This window comes from Microtus pennsylvanicus, chromosome 19, assembly GCF_037038515.1.
Source record: "Microtus pennsylvanicus isolate mMicPen1 chromosome 19, mMicPen1.hap1, whole genome shotgun sequence".
Lineage (NCBI taxonomy): Eukaryota > Metazoa > Chordata > Mammalia > Rodentia > Cricetidae > Microtus > Microtus pennsylvanicus.
Window position 1 is genome coordinate 3,568,773 of NC_134597.1, and position 18,617 is coordinate 3,587,389.

The 18,617-nt window shown below is 43.9% G+C and overlaps 1 protein-coding gene across 5 annotated transcripts in view; it reads left to right on the forward strand.

Annotated features, from left to right (window-relative positions):
• The window catches only part of Dync1i1 (dynein cytoplasmic 1 intermediate chain 1), a 292,628-nt gene that overhangs the window by 55,303 nt on the left and 218,708 nt on the right, over positions 1-18,617 (forward strand). For 3 of the 5 annotated variants that reach the window (XM_075953459.1, XM_075953461.1, XM_075953460.1), the window contains exon 5: positions 3,467-3,526. The exons of the other annotated variants lie outside the window; for them this stretch is intronic. In XM_075953459.1, coding sequence (XP_075809574.1) covers positions 3,467-3,526 — 60 coding nt within the window. The remainder of the gene's footprint in view (positions 1-3,466; positions 3,527-18,617) is intronic. 5 annotated transcript variants of the gene reach the window in all.

The window sequence follows — 18,617 nt, forward strand, 5'->3', positions numbered from 1 at the left end:
AACCTCGTGAACATTTAATACAGGGTTGTAGGCCATCCTTGGAATCACAAACCAGTGTTTGCCTAGTTAAGGAACTGACTTGGAGTTTTTACTTAAAAGCAAAATCAAAAACAAAAAAAAAAAATGTGCACTGTGGGTAAATCTGCCCTCTCCACAGATCATAATGGAACATGAGAAGAAAATGAAAATAGCACACGTGGTAATGCCCTTGGCTTTAGCCTCTCCCTGTAGCTTTGTGCTGATGGTGCCTGGGGTTTCTCTTGCTGAATAAACTGGTGGAGCAGAACATGGCTGCCACATGCCTATTTGCATATAACACCTCTGTTGCTCTGGTTAGAAAGGAAGCACCTAGGGCTGGAGAGACAGGTAAGCAGTTACGAGCATGGGCTGCTTGTGTAGGGATCTGAGTTTGGTTCCCAGCCCCACGTTGCACAGCTCATAGCCACCTATAACTTCAGCTCCAGGAGATCCAACACTCACTTCTGGTCTCCAAGGGGCCCTGTGGTTCACACGTGCATACACTCACAGACACACACAATCTGCACATGGTTAAACTATAGTAGATATTTTACAATGTGCACACACTCACAGACACACACAATCTGCACATGGTTAAACTATAGTAGATATTTTACAATGTGCACACACTCACAGACACACAGTATGCTCATGGTTAAACTATAGTAGATATTTTACAATGTGCACACACTCACAGACACACACAGTACGCTCATGATTAAACTACAGTAGATATTTTACAGTGCAAGCATCAGGTGATCTTCACTTCTTAGGCAGATGATTCTGATGGAAATACAAAGACTAGTAGACTCCCAGGTGTATGGCAGGCCCAGAAGGTAGCAGAAGAGGTAGACCATTTATAATTGCATTCTTCTTATGCAGAAGGAGTGGAAGATTCCAAGGAGGGTCATTATTTCCAAACGAAACCTGAAGGCACACTGGCTGTCACCAGTGACATGAAACTGCTTCTCAGTCAGTAAGAGCAGGAGGCTTCGTTTGTGTCTGTAACAGAGGCACAGATCTCTCTAAATGTTTATAATGGCTCCCATCTTGCTACTGTCTGAAGCAAAGTGAAACCGTCATCTAGAACAGGTAGAGTGGCTTTCCTAGAGCAGCGGCTGGGTGTAGAGTCATTCCTTGGAGCCTGCCCCACAGTCAACCCTGCTTTTACCTTCTGGGAAGCTGTTACTTACACAAACTCTCAGACTGCATCCCAGAATCACAACAGCAGAACTTCTGTGCTGGAGTCTGCATTTTGTCTTCCTCTGAGCCCACACAGTAGTTCAGGACCAAGATGAAAACCCTCATGTCTGGTGTGAGCCACAGACAAGCACCATTCAGATCTCCTGAAACTTGTCTGAAATGTAAGATCCCAGGCCACCACATCTCTATTAGCACAGAATTGGCCTATAAACAAAAATTGGGATCATCAACATGAGCCTTAAAGCTTTGGAATTGCTGCTCTGAGAAACAGTGGCTGGTTCATGTTTGTACTGGCCTTCGATGATCATCTTTCTTTCAGAACATTCAGGTAAGAAGCCAAGCACACTGCCAAAGCTAAACAGAAAATCTCTGCAAGTTCCTCCTTCTACCTTTGCAAGCAGAGCTGATGCAACTCTCAGGCATGTAAGGCGGGAACTCAAAAAGAAGTTACTGGTAGTAAGAAGCCTAGCTAATGGTTATCAGATTGTGGTATGTGCTCTCTAGGTAGACTTGTGTTTAATCCATGCAGACCGTCAGAGGGAGACTCACTCAGTCACTCGTTCAGCAGTGTTTCCACTACATTAGCGTCTGTGACAGGTGTGGGACCTGGCACAACCCCCCCATCATTTAGGGATGTGTTTGCACCAGCTGTGCAGAGATTCCAGTCCAAAATCAAACAATGGCAGTAATGAAATCTCAGGAAAGAATGGCTACTATGTAGAAGAGGGAGAAGAATAAAAAGAAACAATAGTAAGGAAGTGCCACCTAGGAGCTGATAGAGAAACGGAAGATCTCTAAGGAAGGAACGTAGGAAGCAAGGCTTGAAGGCAGCGCGTTCCTGAGCCAAGCAGGTATCTGGCGGAAGAAGTGGATACAATTTATCCTAAAGTAGGTTAGCAGAGAGGGCATCAATGAGTTCTGAAGATACTGTAAGCACAGCACGCATAACATTGTAAACCAGGGTAAGTCTTTACAACAAAGGAAACCAAGCAGGGCTTCTCAACCCTTAAGCTGCTCAGTGCGCTGAGAACCTTGTGAAGCTGCAGTGTGGAGCCAGTAAGTCTGGGTGAGGCCTGAGTGTCTGTACTTCCAGTGACCTCTCAAGTGATGCCAACGCCACTGCTTTTCAGTCTTCATTTTCAGTGAGTAGAGGGCTTTGTGGGCTGAGAGCTTGAACAGCATCCCCAGGGTCACACAGCGGGTAAGTCAAGCCTGATTTGGCGCACACATGCCCAACAGCAAAGACACAGTGTTTGTCTTGTCTCTCAGAGAAACCTCATGCCTGCTTCACTGGGACATAGTCTTTGTTGAAAAATGTAAAGAGCCTACATGAGGAAGGTCTCATTATCCCAGCTTATTTATAGAAAGGGAAAGTTGATGCCTTCACAATTACTGACATTCTGTGCTACGTGTTATAAAACATATAGAAGAAATAAGACATACTTAATCCCTGGCACCTTGGAGACAAATGATAACATCGGAGACCATTTTGGTACAATCTGTATAGACCAAATGACTCACCCGTCTCCAATGTAATGGCACTATATTTGTAGAAACTGACCCGAGGAAGCCAACGGCTCCCGAGACCCTGTAGTCAGGCTCCATTTAGCCTGACTTTCCCAGATGTTACTGCCCTTGTCCACTGTATTCAATTCTCTTCACTCCATGGAAGAGCTTAGAACTACAAGAAGTGTTTGGGCTCTGAGGTGTCAGAGAGATATGTAGCAGCTTATACACTCATGTCAGTGAATTTATAGTACAAATTGTGCGTGCGCATGTGTGTGCGTTTGTGTGTGTGCATGTGCGTGTGTGTGTTTGTGTGTGTGTTTGTGTGTGTGTGCGTTTGTCTGTGTGTGTGTGTGTGCGTGCATGTGTGCGTGCGTGTGTGTGCGTGCGTGCGTGCATGTGTGTGTGTGTGTGCATTTGTGTATGTGCGTGTGTGTGTGTTTGTGTGTGTGTGTGTGCGTGCGTTCGTGTGTGCGTGTGCGTGTGGTGCACTGGAGTAACTGGCTCTTGGCTTTCTTCCACAGACATGGCTGCATCTTCTCAGATCAAACAGCTCCTCTAAGGAGAGGCAGGCCCCTCACTTTCTTGTCAGAAGCCCTGGGGGTGGGGGGGGAGGGGATGTTCTGTGTGTACCGCCCATGCCCTTGCCTTGACGAATGTCGCGGTTTGGTTTGTGCCGTTGTTGCCCTCCTCCTTTGTTAATTCTCTGTGTTCTTTTTCCTTTGTGCTGCGCGATTAGGACCCTGCAGTGGGACACAGACCCCTCAGTGCTGCAGCTGCAGTCAGACTCAGAACTTGGGTATATGTCTGCTCTTTTGCTACTCCTATGATTTCTTTGCTATGGTTGTGTTAAAATGCTGGAGCTGTTACTGCTCTTGGTTTCTCCCCCTTTGGTTGAAACTTCCACTTTAATAAATTTCCTTTCTTCTGTTAGTTTTCCTTATATATAAGGCTTGGGAGAAAGTTTCTCTTTGTGGACAACACCGTAAAAATATGGCTTTTTCCCTCACCTTATTAATTCCTATTAATGCAAAGTGACGCTGTTCCCTAAGAAAATTGCCAACCGAAGCCCCATACATCCACTTCAAAGAGGAGCACACAAAGTCTGGGATTGGAGATACGTGTGGCTTTATCCTAACCTTCTCCCTTCTGACTAACAACCAATCTTGTCTGGGATCAGTACTGAAACGTTGTGTCTTGTTTGTGTGATTTACTTTTCATTTGTTAGAGAATTTACAGTCAACTCTTAGCTTCAGTTCATTTTGGATAACTGCGATTGAAAGAAGGAGTCAATTTGCCCAATATTTCAAATCCCTGGTGTTGGGTAATTTCTCCTAAAGATAATGTTTTCAGGGGTTGAAAGGCAGCTTCAGAGTTGAAGAGCCATCCATAAGGAATAAAATGCATGGATTTAGTTTTTTCTTTTCTCTTAGAAGACTGGGGTGAACTATAGTCACATGTGAGGTATTTCCGCTGGATGCTCTCACCGCTCACTATCAAGCTCAGAAGAGCTGATTGTGTGCTTTTTCCAGCTTCGAGTACAGTTAGAGTAACTTGAAATCAGCCATAGCAGGACTATGTACACAGAAATTGAGAAAGAACTGTTATAACTGATAAGGCTTCCCCTCCCTTCACACTGACATGATGGTCTGTGCAAACGTCAGACCGGATGCTTCCAGAATAGACACCTCAGTATTTTATAATACCATTTTTTCTTCTAAAAGTAAACCAATACATCTCCAAATGGTCATTAGTTCATTTACTATCTACCCCGAGTTGTTTAAATTCCTGGGCCCGTGTCTCTGGGTTTGCACATGCCATCTGCGTGTGGCTCGCTGTACATGCAGAAGTTCTCAACTGACTCACAGTGATGCTGAGCCAAGGAGTCTAGCATACTAGTGACCGGTACACGGGTGATAGATTAGTTCAGAAGATCGCTGCAAATTCCTTTTAAAAATTACCAAACTTTTAAATTACTTTGGGCTGTTTTGTTAGACCATCCATTATCTACTTCCAATTATATTCTTAATAATCAAGAAATGTGACCGTGTAAAGCAGAGAAACGACAAGTACAAGTTACAGTTTGCACTGTTCCAGTATGGCATCATGTTTTTAAACGTGAACCATTAGAAGAGAGTTGGAAAGGCGACCGTGTGACTTCAAGTTGACATATTATAGGTATGCTGCAGTATTGCTACGTTGCATGTGCTGATATGGAGCAGTCAGGGGTTTTCATACCTGTATCTATTTTCCAGGTGGAAACTCCACATGCAAATTGAAGTGTACTGGGGAGATGGAGCCTTGCATCTTTTGCCTGGCGCTTTCTCCTCGCTTCCGAGTAGAATCAGTGGGTCAGAGACAGACAAAGAGATGAAATACTGTTCTGAGAGGAGCTCATCCTAGAGAGTTTTTGAAGGAATTATCAGAAAATATTTGAGAAAGATTCTATCAGCCGTGTTACAATTTCAAATATCACACCATGACAGTTCCCCTTTTGGCAGGTCTTATATACACACAAACGTTTGTGGGACGCTCCTCAGGCAACATGGTTCTTCTTGAGACAGTTTTATTTCCTCATCTTAGAGTCGGCACGAGATTGACCCTCGTCTGTAATTTTCTCTGTGTCTTCGCTTAACAGCTGTACTGAAATAGAACTGACACAAAATACGATTGAAATTGATGTTTGGCAAGCATACATGCTCATCAAACTGTCACCACCATCAGGAAAGCAAACAGTTGTCGCCCCCAGAAGTGTCTCCTACCTCTGCTTTGATTTGATTATTTCATTTCTTCTACTGATTTTGTATTTAATTTGCATTTTGTCAGGCTTTATTAAAGTGGAAGCAGGGCACTTCTCTGCCTGTCTCTCTCCCCCCTGACCTCCAGCTACTGTTTCACTTTTACGTGAGTTATGAAGTACATAACACGTTTGGCCTTTATTCAGCCACTGGTCTTTGTGTCACTTAAGTGACAAAAGTGTGCTCATTCACACAGTTAGCATTTTCCCCAAAGCTCTACATTCCTTGCGTGGACCTGTATTTCTGTCTGGTGTAATTCTCCTCTCTCCTCTCTCCTCCTCCTCCTCCTTTTCCTTCTCTTCCTCCTCTTCTTCTTCTTTTCCTCTATGGTTTTTTTTTGGTTCAACTATCTTCAAATTCACTAACACTTTTTATTTGACCAGGCCAACCGTTTTTCATTTCCAAAATGTATCTTTCAGTTCTATGGTGTATACTTGAGTCTTTTTAAGTTTTCAGTTTCTTCATTGAGATTCTTACTGCATAAGACTTGGATTGCTTGCCTTGAGAGCACTGATCTACCCCCTTCATAGCCTCTTCATGTCTCATGTTTGGATCTTCCACTGGGTAAAATGCACAACATGAGGAAATGTATTAAGGGGTGAGAGCATTGGGAAGGCTGAGAACCACTGCTCTATTCAAAAGGCAACAAAAACCCACGCAGTATGATCACTCCTTTGTGCCCAGTCCCCAGGGAAGCCCAGCCTCACCAATTCTCTTCTTTGCCTCTGTGCCTGTGTGGGCTTTGGCCTACAGCTTCGGATCCTCACACCTCGGCCTCAGCTTTGCAAGGGTCTGGATTACAGCAGGGTCACTGTGCTCAGATGTTTCTACAAGTTTTCCAGACCGGCAGTCTTGCAGCACTCAGTCAGGGCCGGGTAGCTCCTGCTTCGGGGACACGATCAGTATGGCGTTCTGAACAATTCTCCTGCAGTAATCTGGCCTTGCATTGAGTTTGAGCAGTCTGATAGAAACAGGCAGAACGCCCATAACTGGCATCAGTCATCCCATCCACGAGTTCTTCCCTTGGTCTTGGTAGCTTCTTGATCCGGACGGTGGATGCCTATGAGATCCAAATGCCTGGTTCCTCTGGAGTCTTCCTCTCCCACATCTGCTGTGCAGTGCCTGGGTTTGCTTCTGTGTCACAGCCTGGAATTCCCTGGGGCTGCAGACTGAGACAATATGGGACTCCTCTTGCTTGTCTGAGACAATGTGGGGCCCCTCTTGCTTGTCTGAGACAATGTGGGGCCCCTCTTGCTTGTCTGAGACAATGTGGGGGCCCTCTTGCTTGTCTGAGACAATGGGGGGCCCCTCTTGCTTGTCTTCCCTCTCTCATGTGCCACTGCTATTTTTCACCTTAAGATTTTCTTTTATTCAAACAGCTAGTGTTTAGTATTTCAGCTAGAATGGTACATCTGGTCCCCATGACTCCATCTTGGACCAAAGCAGAAATGTTTTGCCACTGATTCTAGATTTGCACGCTAACTATGTGATCCACAAACCAACTAGCAAGAGAGAAATCTGGAAGACGATATGGACAGAGAAAAAAAAACTCCAAGAAAATCACAAATAAAGTCAGAAAATAAGAAAAGCTTAACCTGTTTGTTTGTTTTGACCAAGACAATACTTATTGATGTACTAAAACACTTTCCTTTTTTAGACTGCTATAATAGAATAACCAAATTAAACATCTTAGGAGAAGTAAAATGACAGGACCTAAGGAACAAGTGAAGTTTCCTAGCAGGAGAAAAACACAGGCAAGGAGGCAAGGAAGTCGATCCGTGAAGCTGGGATAGATTGGGACAGTCTGGAGAAAGATTACACTGCACATGTTGTCTTTAGGGAAGAGCATAAGAGCCAATGTCCCCACAAGATGCCTCGGCTTCAGGGAGAATATTGGAGTCTGTGGAAAGGGGGTGAGGCAGGGTAGGGAGGAAAGGATCCTTACCGCGAGCAGAGAAAAAACCGGCTCCGTACTGTTAAACTCAGTAACATGAAGCTTGTGTGACATCTCCCTCCACTGAAGCCTCAGGCTTGGGCTTACTGTGTTCAGCATCAGACTGTGGGTAGGGTACAGCTGCCTGGCTATTTGAAAGAAAAAGGCAGATCTGGGAAAAGGATCTCAGCAAGAATGTGGTTGCCGCTCCTTAAGGAGGAACTCAGAATTTCTTCCCTGTCTTTGATGGTAAAAGGGAACTTTCATTTGACCTATTTCTCATGTACCATCAACTTTTTGTTCTTTGTGGCACTTGGTGTCAGATTCAGACCTCACCTTCATAGGCTTCATTCACGCTAGGCAAGTGCCCTGCCACAGAGCTGGTCCCCAGCCCCGTCACCTGCCCTTCTGTGTCCTGCTTAGACCTCTCTGATTTGAAATCATTTTCAGTGTTTCCCATATGACCACAGCTGGTATTTTCTTGATCTCCTGAGTATGCTGACAATGTCTATGACTTCAATAACGTTTCATTACAATTATACTTTCTAGAAAAAAAGGAAAAAAATGAAATACAGACAGCATCCTGGAACACACACACATGAATATAAAACATACTGGTAAAATACACTCCACAGTCTAAATAAGGTGAATATTGACTCCCCAAAAGGGCTGATAATTTGGCTTTAATAGCTCTGATCAGAACTTTGTTGCCAGAGAGGGAGAAGCACTTTCTCTGTCTCTTGTAATGATCATTATTTATTGCCAAACATTTCTCAGGAGGCTGATTCTTGCCAGTCTTTATTTTACGCCTTGAGAATCTTGAGCAAGATATTCTAAGATATTTTCCGTTCTTCAGTAGCAACTCCATTTTCAAAAAGGCAGTGTTCCTGTCGCGTGTCGTTTCACGAAAAGGAAATTCATTCGGGGGAGGAAGTGCACTCTGGGAAACTCACTGGCAGACATGGAAGGTTCTAATTACACAGCTTCATGTTACAGAGTGTATGGAACTTACTCAAAGTCACCAAGGAAGGAAAAGGTCATTCTTAAACATACTTTATATCACATCTGTAGCAACATTAGAATGAATACAGGTCTGTACCATCTGTCCTCTGGTTTTGCATTTCCAGGGTGGCTATGATGATTTTAACTTTTGTCCCTCTCGGAAGTCTTACGAAGTTTGCTTGTGCTGCACAATCCAAAGCAAATCCTTGGACTGCGGCCATTGACTACGCCAGAGTTGACTGTTGCTTCCTTTCAGGAAAAATGGGTCAGCTGCCATACTAATATCTCTGCACAGCGAGAAGCAGACCCTGCAGAGACGCAATAAGTGCTTCTTAAAATCATTTTAATGCAAATGCAAAGGATGAAAATTCATTCTTGAATTAATGTGGAAAGGCCAAGTCTCCTGCTGCTTCTCTTGGAGGAAACACCCACCCCTCTAAGCACAGACGGTGCCTGTGTGTGTGGCGAGACAGCCACAAAGCCAGCGACTTTCCTGGTGTTGTGCCCGGTCCTCACTGTTCCTCTCTGGCAATGGAGTATCCCATCCCCAGCTTAGGAATCTGTGCGTAAGATGTCACAGATTGTGACCCACTGATGCCAGAGCACAGTATTTAGGAAACAAATATTCTTTGTCATTGGAAAATAATATCTCAATTAATTCTGAGAATTTTATACGTTGTATTTTGATCACATTCAGCCCTCAACTTTTCCCAGATCCACACCTAGCTTTCTACCTATCCAACTTTGTTTCTTCTTCATTGTTGTTGTTTTTAATCTACTTACGCAACTTGTGCTAGAGAAGAGAAGTAATCGTCATCTTACCCAGCTGTGAATCCTGTGAGCTACAGCAGTGATTGGCCTGGCGAGAGATACATCTGCTGGAGCAACAACAGCATGAACGTTGCGGTTGTAACCAATCTTTTTCTGACTGTTTTCTTGTAAACAACTACAAGACAGAGCCCATACCTGGCACTGCCATCCTTGTTAACCTGTTGTGTGACATGAATTCCTCCTATTCTTTTCCTATAGTTGCAGCATCTCAGGTGAACTTCTGTTGGTGACTGTCAATGGCCATATTTTCAGCTTTGTCTTCCCTTAGCTCCATTTTTGCACGTAGAAAATGATTCCCTATGAACTTCCGTGTCTGTCGGCTATACCATTCATTTGTCTTCTGGCAGAACTTGCAGCCTTGAGATGTCACCTGCCCGCTTCTCTCCTTCACCCTCCATGTGAAGTTAGCTATTAAAGTGACCATCTGTCGTTTTCCGGAGTCCCATGTTCATCACTCTGGACCAAGTCTCCAACCTTTGTGAGATGTTGACCACAAACACAGACATCACTCTTCTGGTCCCCCCTCCTTTGCCTCAATGTTCTGCTCCATTCCATGTTCAGTTCTTGAACCTCCCTTCTTCTTCCTCTTTGCTTATGGATCTTTTCTTTATGCCTCTTTCCCCAGACTCATCTTCTAAGATACAGTCACTTCCCACACCTGGCATCTGGCAACTGATTTTATTTAGCCTATGTTTGTTATGTTATTATTTTTTAAATATTGCTTTGTAACAGTGAGTGTCTTAGTAACTTCCAGTAACTGTTGAATTGTCTATACAAAGTCCAAGTTCTTTAGTGTTTAACAATCTATCCTCAATATGCCTCCCTAGATTAATTTTAAGGCCATTGCTCCCAATTCAAAACTTCTATTCTACAAACCCCACCTTCTGCTATAAAGCGTAAATGCAGTTCTTAGATCTTTGTGTACTCAGGACAAGCTGCCTAGAACACGGACCTTTCCTATGTACTTGCGCTTGTCATTTGAAATCTAAACCAGGTCTTTCATTCTCAATGAAACAAACCCCATTTGTCTAAGGACAGAGCAATCTGTCCTCCATGCTATCTTCTCCCACTTGGTGACTAATTCATGTTAGCTTTTACCGTTTTCAGCCTCAAGTTCTCCTTCACTGTTTGATGCATGTGTTCTTGTTCTTCTTTCTCGTTGTGTTGTGAGGATTTGGCACAGTACCTTGGTTCTTCTTTCTCGTTGGGTTGTGAGGATTTGGCACAGTACCTTGCTCAAACACAGTTTATGGTTATGATGATGATACTGGTCAAAGTAGTTCCTTGTCATGCTACTAGGACACTACGCCACCTATGTAAAATGTTAAGCAAAGAGGAAAATGTTCCTGTTATCAACCTTACTCTGAGGGCTTATCTCTTCAAAATTGTTGACTAGCTTTTCGTAAGATAACCAGGAAAATCTCTGGCAGCACCCATCTTCAAATGTCAGTCGGATATGTACGTGTGACTAAGCAGACAAAACAATGAGCTACAGTCAACGTCAACACGGGCCTGACACTGACCTGCTTTCTAATGCTCTGACCTTGGCCTTCTTTGGTATCTGCTCAAACAACTCCTTTTCCTGAGAACATTTGCTCCTTGTTCTGTATCTTTGTCTTTCAGGCTTCCTTTTGCTCCAGAATTGCCCGGTTACTGCAGTGACTTCCTCGAGTTTCCAGGACTGTGAATGCCGTGTACTGGCCTCTGATCTTCCACTCAAACATCTTCCCAGTGGGCAATCTGATTGGTGCGCCACTGGATGTTAAACACTCTGAAACTCTCATTAGACACCATTGTTGAGGGTCTTTGTGTTTATAGCATTTTGAAAGTTTATGAATGACTCGGGTTTACTTTAATTCTGACTTTTCAGAACCAGCATTTCATAAATGTTGACATTAGGAAAGGATAGCATGAATGTCAGGCTGACTGTACATCACAGCCTACCATGCCTTATCAATGATGTCTTAGGAACATCCCAGCATCTGCCTTTCTACACTCAAGTCCTCGGTGACACTGAAAAATCCTAACAAAACATGAACAAGGGACAACTTGATATCTGTAAACAAGGAATGAATCTGGGCCCTTAACCCATGCTTTATACAAAAAGCAATACAAATAGATCAAATGCCTAAATGTTAACATTCAAACTATAAAACTCAGGAAAGATAGGTGTAAATCATCAGAACCTTGGAATGATCCCTGATGTCTGAGGCATATAACAAAAGGACAAGGAAAAAAATTCAAATACACATTAAATTGAATTGGAGTGGAAAATGTTTGCACTTCAAAGGACATCATCAAAAACATGAAAAACAATTCACAGAACAAGAGAAAATATTTACAAGTCATGCACACATGTGTATGTATATGTGTGTGTGTGTGTATGTTTAGAATCTAGTACCCTGAATACATATTTTTTCTAATTCAACAGCAAAAATGAATAAAAATTTTGAAGATGTTAAAATGACGTATAAATACCTATAAAAGGTGGTAGACACCTTCAGCCACTGGGAGGTCGCAGTCACACTCACTAGAATGGTGAACACCCTCAGACACTGTGAAGTAGCAGTCACACTCATGAGGATGGTGAACACCATCAGCCACTGGGAGGCGGCAGTCACACTCATGAGGATGGTGAACACCATCAGCCACTGGGAGGTAACAGTCACACTCATGAGGATGGTGAACACCATCAGCCACTGGGAGATGGTAGTCACACTAACGAGGATCCGTGGTTAAAAAGCAGATGATAAGAGTTTAGGAGTTTATACAAGTGCTCTACACTGCTAATGAGAATGCAGTGTATAAGGACATTTTTGAAAAATCTTGAGTAGGCAGTTACTCAAAAGCTAAACAGAATCTCCATGAGACCCATTCCTAAGTGTCTTTCTTCGGGACATGGCCATACGCCCACACAAGACTTTGAGTTTTCATAGAAGCATTATTCGTGTGTGTGTGTGTGTGTGTGTGTGTGTATGTGTGTTATACTTAAAAGTTACATCATTTCCACCTTCTCTCTCCTCCCTCCAATCCCTCTGATGTTTCTCCCTTCCTCCTCTTGAAATCATAGCCTCTTTTTCTTTCATTGTTATTGTTTTACACACACACACACACACACACACACACACACACCCTTAATTATGTAAATACAACCTGCTAGCTCCTTTGGGTATGACTTGCATACATGATTCTCATGGCTGACTTGATACTGGATAACCAATAAGGAATCTCTCCCACTTCCAGCATTCCTTAGTTGTCTGTAGCTCTTTGTCTACAAGCGGGGTGCTGTGGGACCTCTCCCCTCCCCATTCATATGTCTATTTATGTTGTCTTGGTCTTGTTTCGGTATCCGTGTTGTTGAGGGTGTAGCTTCCTGTCATTTCTAGGAGATACATTCTCACAGCAGATTTCCTGGTCCTTTGGCTTGTGTAATCTTCTCACTCCCTCTTCTGAGATGTTTGGTGAACCTTAGGCACAGGAATTATGTTGTAGGTGTATCTGGCTAACCATTCCACAATCCGCAATTACTTGTTATCTACTTTTTGACTGGCTGTGGGGTTTTTGTAATGTTCTATTGCAAAAAAAAAAAAAGGAAAGAAAAAGAAAAAAGGAAGAAAAGTTTATTTGATATGTGGTAAGAGCCACACACTTACCTGTGAGAATAAGGATAAATATTTATAATGCAGTCAGGAATTAATCAACATTATTGTTAAGGTCAAGACAAGGAACAATTCAGATACTATCCACTGGTGCATGGATTAAAAATATGTGTGTCTATAACCATGAAACAAATTATATACTTATTCCTGCTACAGTATTAAACCTTGAAAACACAGCTAAATGGGGACAGTGGTTCATGGCAGTAATTTTCCTCTTGAGATCTAACTAATGGCAGTTCAGTACCTGGGCAGATTGGGTCGTGCTCCAGACACTTGGTTCTCTTTTTCCTCTCAGTGGTACCAAGCAGCCTTCTCAAGCTAGAAGCCGTTTTCACTCTTCATTCAACTTTCCTTTCAGAAGAAAAGACTCAAGATGGATTCAGCACTTCTTTGCTGAGCCAGTGTCCTCTTCAGTGTTAGGAAGGCCAGGAGAGAAGGGCCTTTTGGGAAGACTCAAAGGGATGGAGAGGAAGGTGACTCCTGTGTCACCTTATGTTTCAAGTCAGCTGGTGACAGGCCCATGGTTCCATCAGCCAGTGTGTCCAGGACAACTTACAGATGCTCTTGGCTTTTCATTAGAATACGTGCAAGTCACCTGTCCAAACTTTGTGTGCTCTGTGAGTTCACCGCTGTTCCTCTTGCCACACTCTCTTCCATCTTTGCCCCTGCCCTGCCTCCTGGAGCGTCACAAGCTTGATGCAGAGCTGTGTGCTCCGGAATTTGGTTACTGATTGTGGAAGTCAAAGGGATTCTGCTCAGACACTGAGTTCTGGCTCTCTCCGTTCTGATATTACTAAGGCCAGTGAAACACAACCTTTAGCAGCCTTTGGAATTTCTGGGGCTGAGGAGTCGAGACCCTGGATTGGCTTCCAAATCACAGACGGCAGCTCCTCACCTCAAGTTTTATGCCATGGATTTGAGGTGGGAACGGTAACTCTGCTTTCTTCTGTAAAAAATGCTTCCTGTGCTGCTGACCTGGATCAGCAGCCCCAGGTCTTCACGCCTTTGTGTTTCCCCCTGTGTTTATTAAACACAGCCACAATTAACCCATAGAGACGAGGCTTTCCTGAGCTTTTTAAAGATGATGGATTATGGTTATATAAAGCCCTATGTAAATTCAGCTTAGCAATTTAAAATTCTAATTAATACCTCTTATTTTAAAAAATGAATTTCCAAGGTAACAGTGCGCATGGTGATTTATTAATAATGCAAACACCCAGAGTGGAGTCCATTTAAATCTCAGCTTCTGTCTTCACAAGACTTGTCCTGCGTCTCCCTGCTCTTCTCATCCCTCTCCCTTCTGTCCTCACACACTGAATTTGTGGTTAGTCTGGGTCTGACTCTGAAGTGAGTAAGCTCCACCGAGCGGAGATGACGGAGAAGATACAGGTGAGCAAGTTCCCCACCGAGTCAGAGCTGGCAGGCGTGAATAAGGGTATGACCGCAGCAATAGCAGCAATGGCTGTCTGCTTGGACTATAGGGGGCTAGGACAGCGAGGCGGCAAAGAGGTTCTAGAAGCACTGAGAGCCAGTATGGAATCAACAGCCTAACCGAAAGGAATAGCAATTACATAGCATTCATGTGACAGTGGTTTTTTTTTCCAATTATTTGTTAAATAGTTTCTCTTTGAATTTGAAAAACCACCTTCATCACACTTTTAATAAAAATAGAAAAGCAGATACTTAATGTTTATATTTTAAAGCAAAGTTCTATATGCTTTGTCCGGTAGGCATACTAGCAAAGTGATTTTGTCACCTGATAAGAGTTATAGAAATATTTTGGGCAAACTGAATATTAAAAGATTATACAAACCTGTGTGTCCTGGACCTAATGAAGCAAGGATTGGGGACTGGTAAGACCAGCCGTGATGAGAGTCCGAGTAGACACAGCAAACAGTAAGGGCTTTGCTATGAGAGGGCGCCACCTTCTGGCCAGTCTTATGCTGGCATCCACTGTGTGGTTCTTAACTCAGAAACAGGGTCTTTCCGTAGAACTCTTGAGCTCCTTTCTCGGGAGTCCTATCTCATAAGAACACAAATGCTTCGACTTGACTGTGTCAGATCGTGAAGGCCGTGCTGCAGTAGGTGTGGGGTCATCCGCAGTAGCCAGGTCAACGGGCACACGGTGCGAGTACACGGCCCTTTGGCTCACTGTCAAGCAGAGCTGTGGCCTGCCTCTTACAAGCCTGGAGCACGCTTATCGGCCCCACTCACCCCTGATTTTTCATCTGTAAAGTAAGAATAAATTTTATTCAGGTTAAAATAAGATATGTAAAAAAAAAATATTTAGCGTAAGTTGCAAGAACAACAGCAAGATAACCACAAAGAGCAAGTTATTTAATATAAATAGAGCTTAATCAATCCAGAGACTGTAGGGAGCTGCATAATCTACCCAAAATACCTTGAGAAGGAGTGTAAGTGTTTCTTTACAGTTCTCGGCCCTTTGGGGCAGGTCTGCTCTACGGATCGAGAGCCAAGCTGTCAAGTGACCCGTGCCCTGGGAGATCAATATGATGACAGCTCAGCTTTTGTTTGTTTATGTGTCTTGGGCTGAGCTAGGGCCCTGACCTCCCAAACATAACATCACTGAGAGACTGGTTGAAATGGTTCAGTGATTATTAAAACAAGAAAATATTTTGTTTTAGTTAGATAAACTCATTTATTCAAGCTAACTTTCAGAAACTTGGAAATTTCATAGTGATATTTTTAATTAATGCAAAAGCAAACAGAGCAGCCAAACACCATACCATGGTACTCCTACCAAAGTAAATGAATAAATTAATGAATAATATAAATACAGATTGGAGTATAATTCTTAAATTTTATTGCCACAGATAAGCAACCCTATGGACTTAAAAAAATCTTCAATTTAAAATATCCATGAATCTGTCTCTTCTGAAGTTTTATAAATTAAACATTATCATAATAAGTCAAAAAGACACACTAAAACCCGTGCTGCCTGAGCCAAGGGCTTAGCGGCAGGCCAGGCTTCCCAAGCTCTAACCTCGTCTGGCCTCACACCCTGGTTCTGGGTCTGGAGGTTCACATCGTGGGGCTTGGAAGAGCTGACTGCTTACCTAGGTCTTTTGCCCATTGTTTGATCCGGTTAGTAGGTGACAGAGCGGACATAGGAACCCATTTCCCGTAGAATTTCTCAAGCTCTACTGCCTGTGTGGTTTGAACAGATCATAATGGAGTATCAAATTTTGAACTAGCTTTCCCATGCCTATGGCCTGCTTCTCAGTGTCCGACAAGATAGGCCTAAGGTACACATCCCATTAGAGAGAAATTCGAAACACTGCCAGCGGGTGTAGTGGTCACTCCGTGGTGCCTGGAGATCCCTGGGCCTCACACACATTGGTGGAAGGCTAGAACTGGGGTGATTTCTCTATCGTTCCTGGACCTTGTGGTCACAACTGCCCTAGTGGGGCTCGGGAAGATGAGTGAGGGGAACTGCACAGCGGGCTTCACTGCGAGCAGACCTAGTGGGTCCATTCATGTTTCCGTCTTCATTTGTATTGAGGAGAAGCACTCGAGGCAGGAAATGTTCATCTCAGACCCTAGACAGTTTTAAAGTCATGCCTACAGTTTCTTCCTTTCAAACCCTAAGCCTTTTTACCTGGCTTTGGTGGTTTGCTTTTGTTGTTGTTGCTGTTTTTGGTTTTCATTTTTCTTTTTCCCAGGAAATCATGTGTGCGCTCTTTCCGTTCACTGTAAGGAGCTGTGGAGAACAGGGTGGAGGGACCAGCGGGGTCTTTGGTGCATTCCTCTTGTTCAGAGCCTCTGATCCGGGCCCAGGCGGATCAGGCCTGAGTGTAACAAGGGCTGTGTTTGGATTTACTGTGTTGGGCTGCAGATACACCCCGAAGGGCTTGCTCCCTAGAGCAGCATTTGTCTATAAGTTTGCTTATATCTGCCGTGTGTACGCTTAGAGCCCACGTTCACTAGAATCTTAAAGAAATTCTGTTTCCTTCGGAGTGCACTCTCTGTTGTGCTTTATTCATAGTCATCTAAAGAAAAGCAATGAAGCCACGACCTTCACCTGTCATGGCCGAGCACTGCGGCACACATGGGGTGTGTTCTTATTGTTCGTAACTAGAGAGGAGTGGCCCTAAGGGTGATTATGCCTTCTCTTCATTTTCCTCTCTCACATGTCTGTCCAGATGGCAACTTCAAAAGAGTATACTAGCATCTGTCCAATACCACTGCTAACTCTGCGTCCTAAAAAATAAAATTCAAGGAACCGTTCCAAGATGTGTAGGTCTAATAGTTGTGTACATGCATGTGCATAAAATATACATGGTTTGTGCACAGCATATACATGGTACCTATGCACTACCAGGAAGAACCACAACAGAAGGCACCAGATGAGGAAGCTGCATCGTGGAGGGGCTGAGTGTGGCCAAGGTTCACACACGGATAGTGAGTTCAGGGCTGAGTGTGGCAAGGGTTCACACATGGAGAGTGAGTTCAGGGCTGAGTGTGCATAAGGTTCACACACGGATAGTGAGTTCAGGGCTGAGTGTATATAAGGTTCACTCACTGATAGTGAGTTCAGGGCTGAGTGTGCACAAGGTTCACACACAAATAGTGAGTTCAGGGCTGAGTGTGGACAAGGTTCACACATGGATAGTGAGTTCAGGGCTGAGTGTATACATGGTTCACACATGGATAGTGAGTTCAGGGCTGAGTGTGGACAAGGTTCACACACAGATAGTGAGTTCAGGGCTGAGTGTGGACAAGGTTCACACATGAATAGTGAGTTCAGGGCTGAGTGTGCACAAGGTTCACAAATGAATAGTGAGTTCAGGGCTGAGTGTGTACAAGATTCACACACGAATAGTGAGTTCAGGACTGAGTGTATACATGCTTCACACATGGATAGTGAGTTCAGGGCTGAGTGTGGACAAGGTTCACACACAGATAGTGAGTTCAGGACTGAGTGTGCATAAGGTTCACACACGGATAATGAGTTCAGGACTGAGTGTGGACAAGGTTCACACACAGATAGTGAGTTCAGGGCTGAGTGTGCACAAGGTTCACACACAAATAGTGAGTTCAGGGCTGAGTGTGTATAAGGTTCACACACAAATAGTGAGTTCAGGGCTGAGTGTGCACAAGATTCACACACAGATAGTGAGTTCAGGGCTGAGTGTGGACAAGATTCACACACGGATAGTGAGTTCAGGGCTGAGTGTGGACAAGATACACACATGGATAGTGAGTTCAGGGCTGAGTGTGGACAAGATTCACACACGAATAGTGAGTTCAGGACTGAGTGTATACATGGTTCACACATGGATAGTGAGTTCAGGACTGGGTGTGGACAAGATACACACATGGATAGTGAGTTCAGGGCTGAGTGTGGACAAGGTTCACACACAGATAGTGAGTTGAGGGCTGAGTGTGGACAAGATACACACATGGAGAGTGAGTTCAGGGCTGAGTGTGCACAAGGTTCACACACAAATAGTGAGTTCAGGGCTGAGTGTGGACAAGGTTCACACACGGATAATGAGTTCAGGGCTGAGTGTGGACAAGGTTCACACACAGATAGTGAGTTGAGGGCTGAGTGTGGACACGATACACACATGGAGAGTGAGTTCAGGGTGCCGCTGCTTTCCCATGGATGATGATGTCTCCACGCGTGGCTATTTTCTGGGTAAC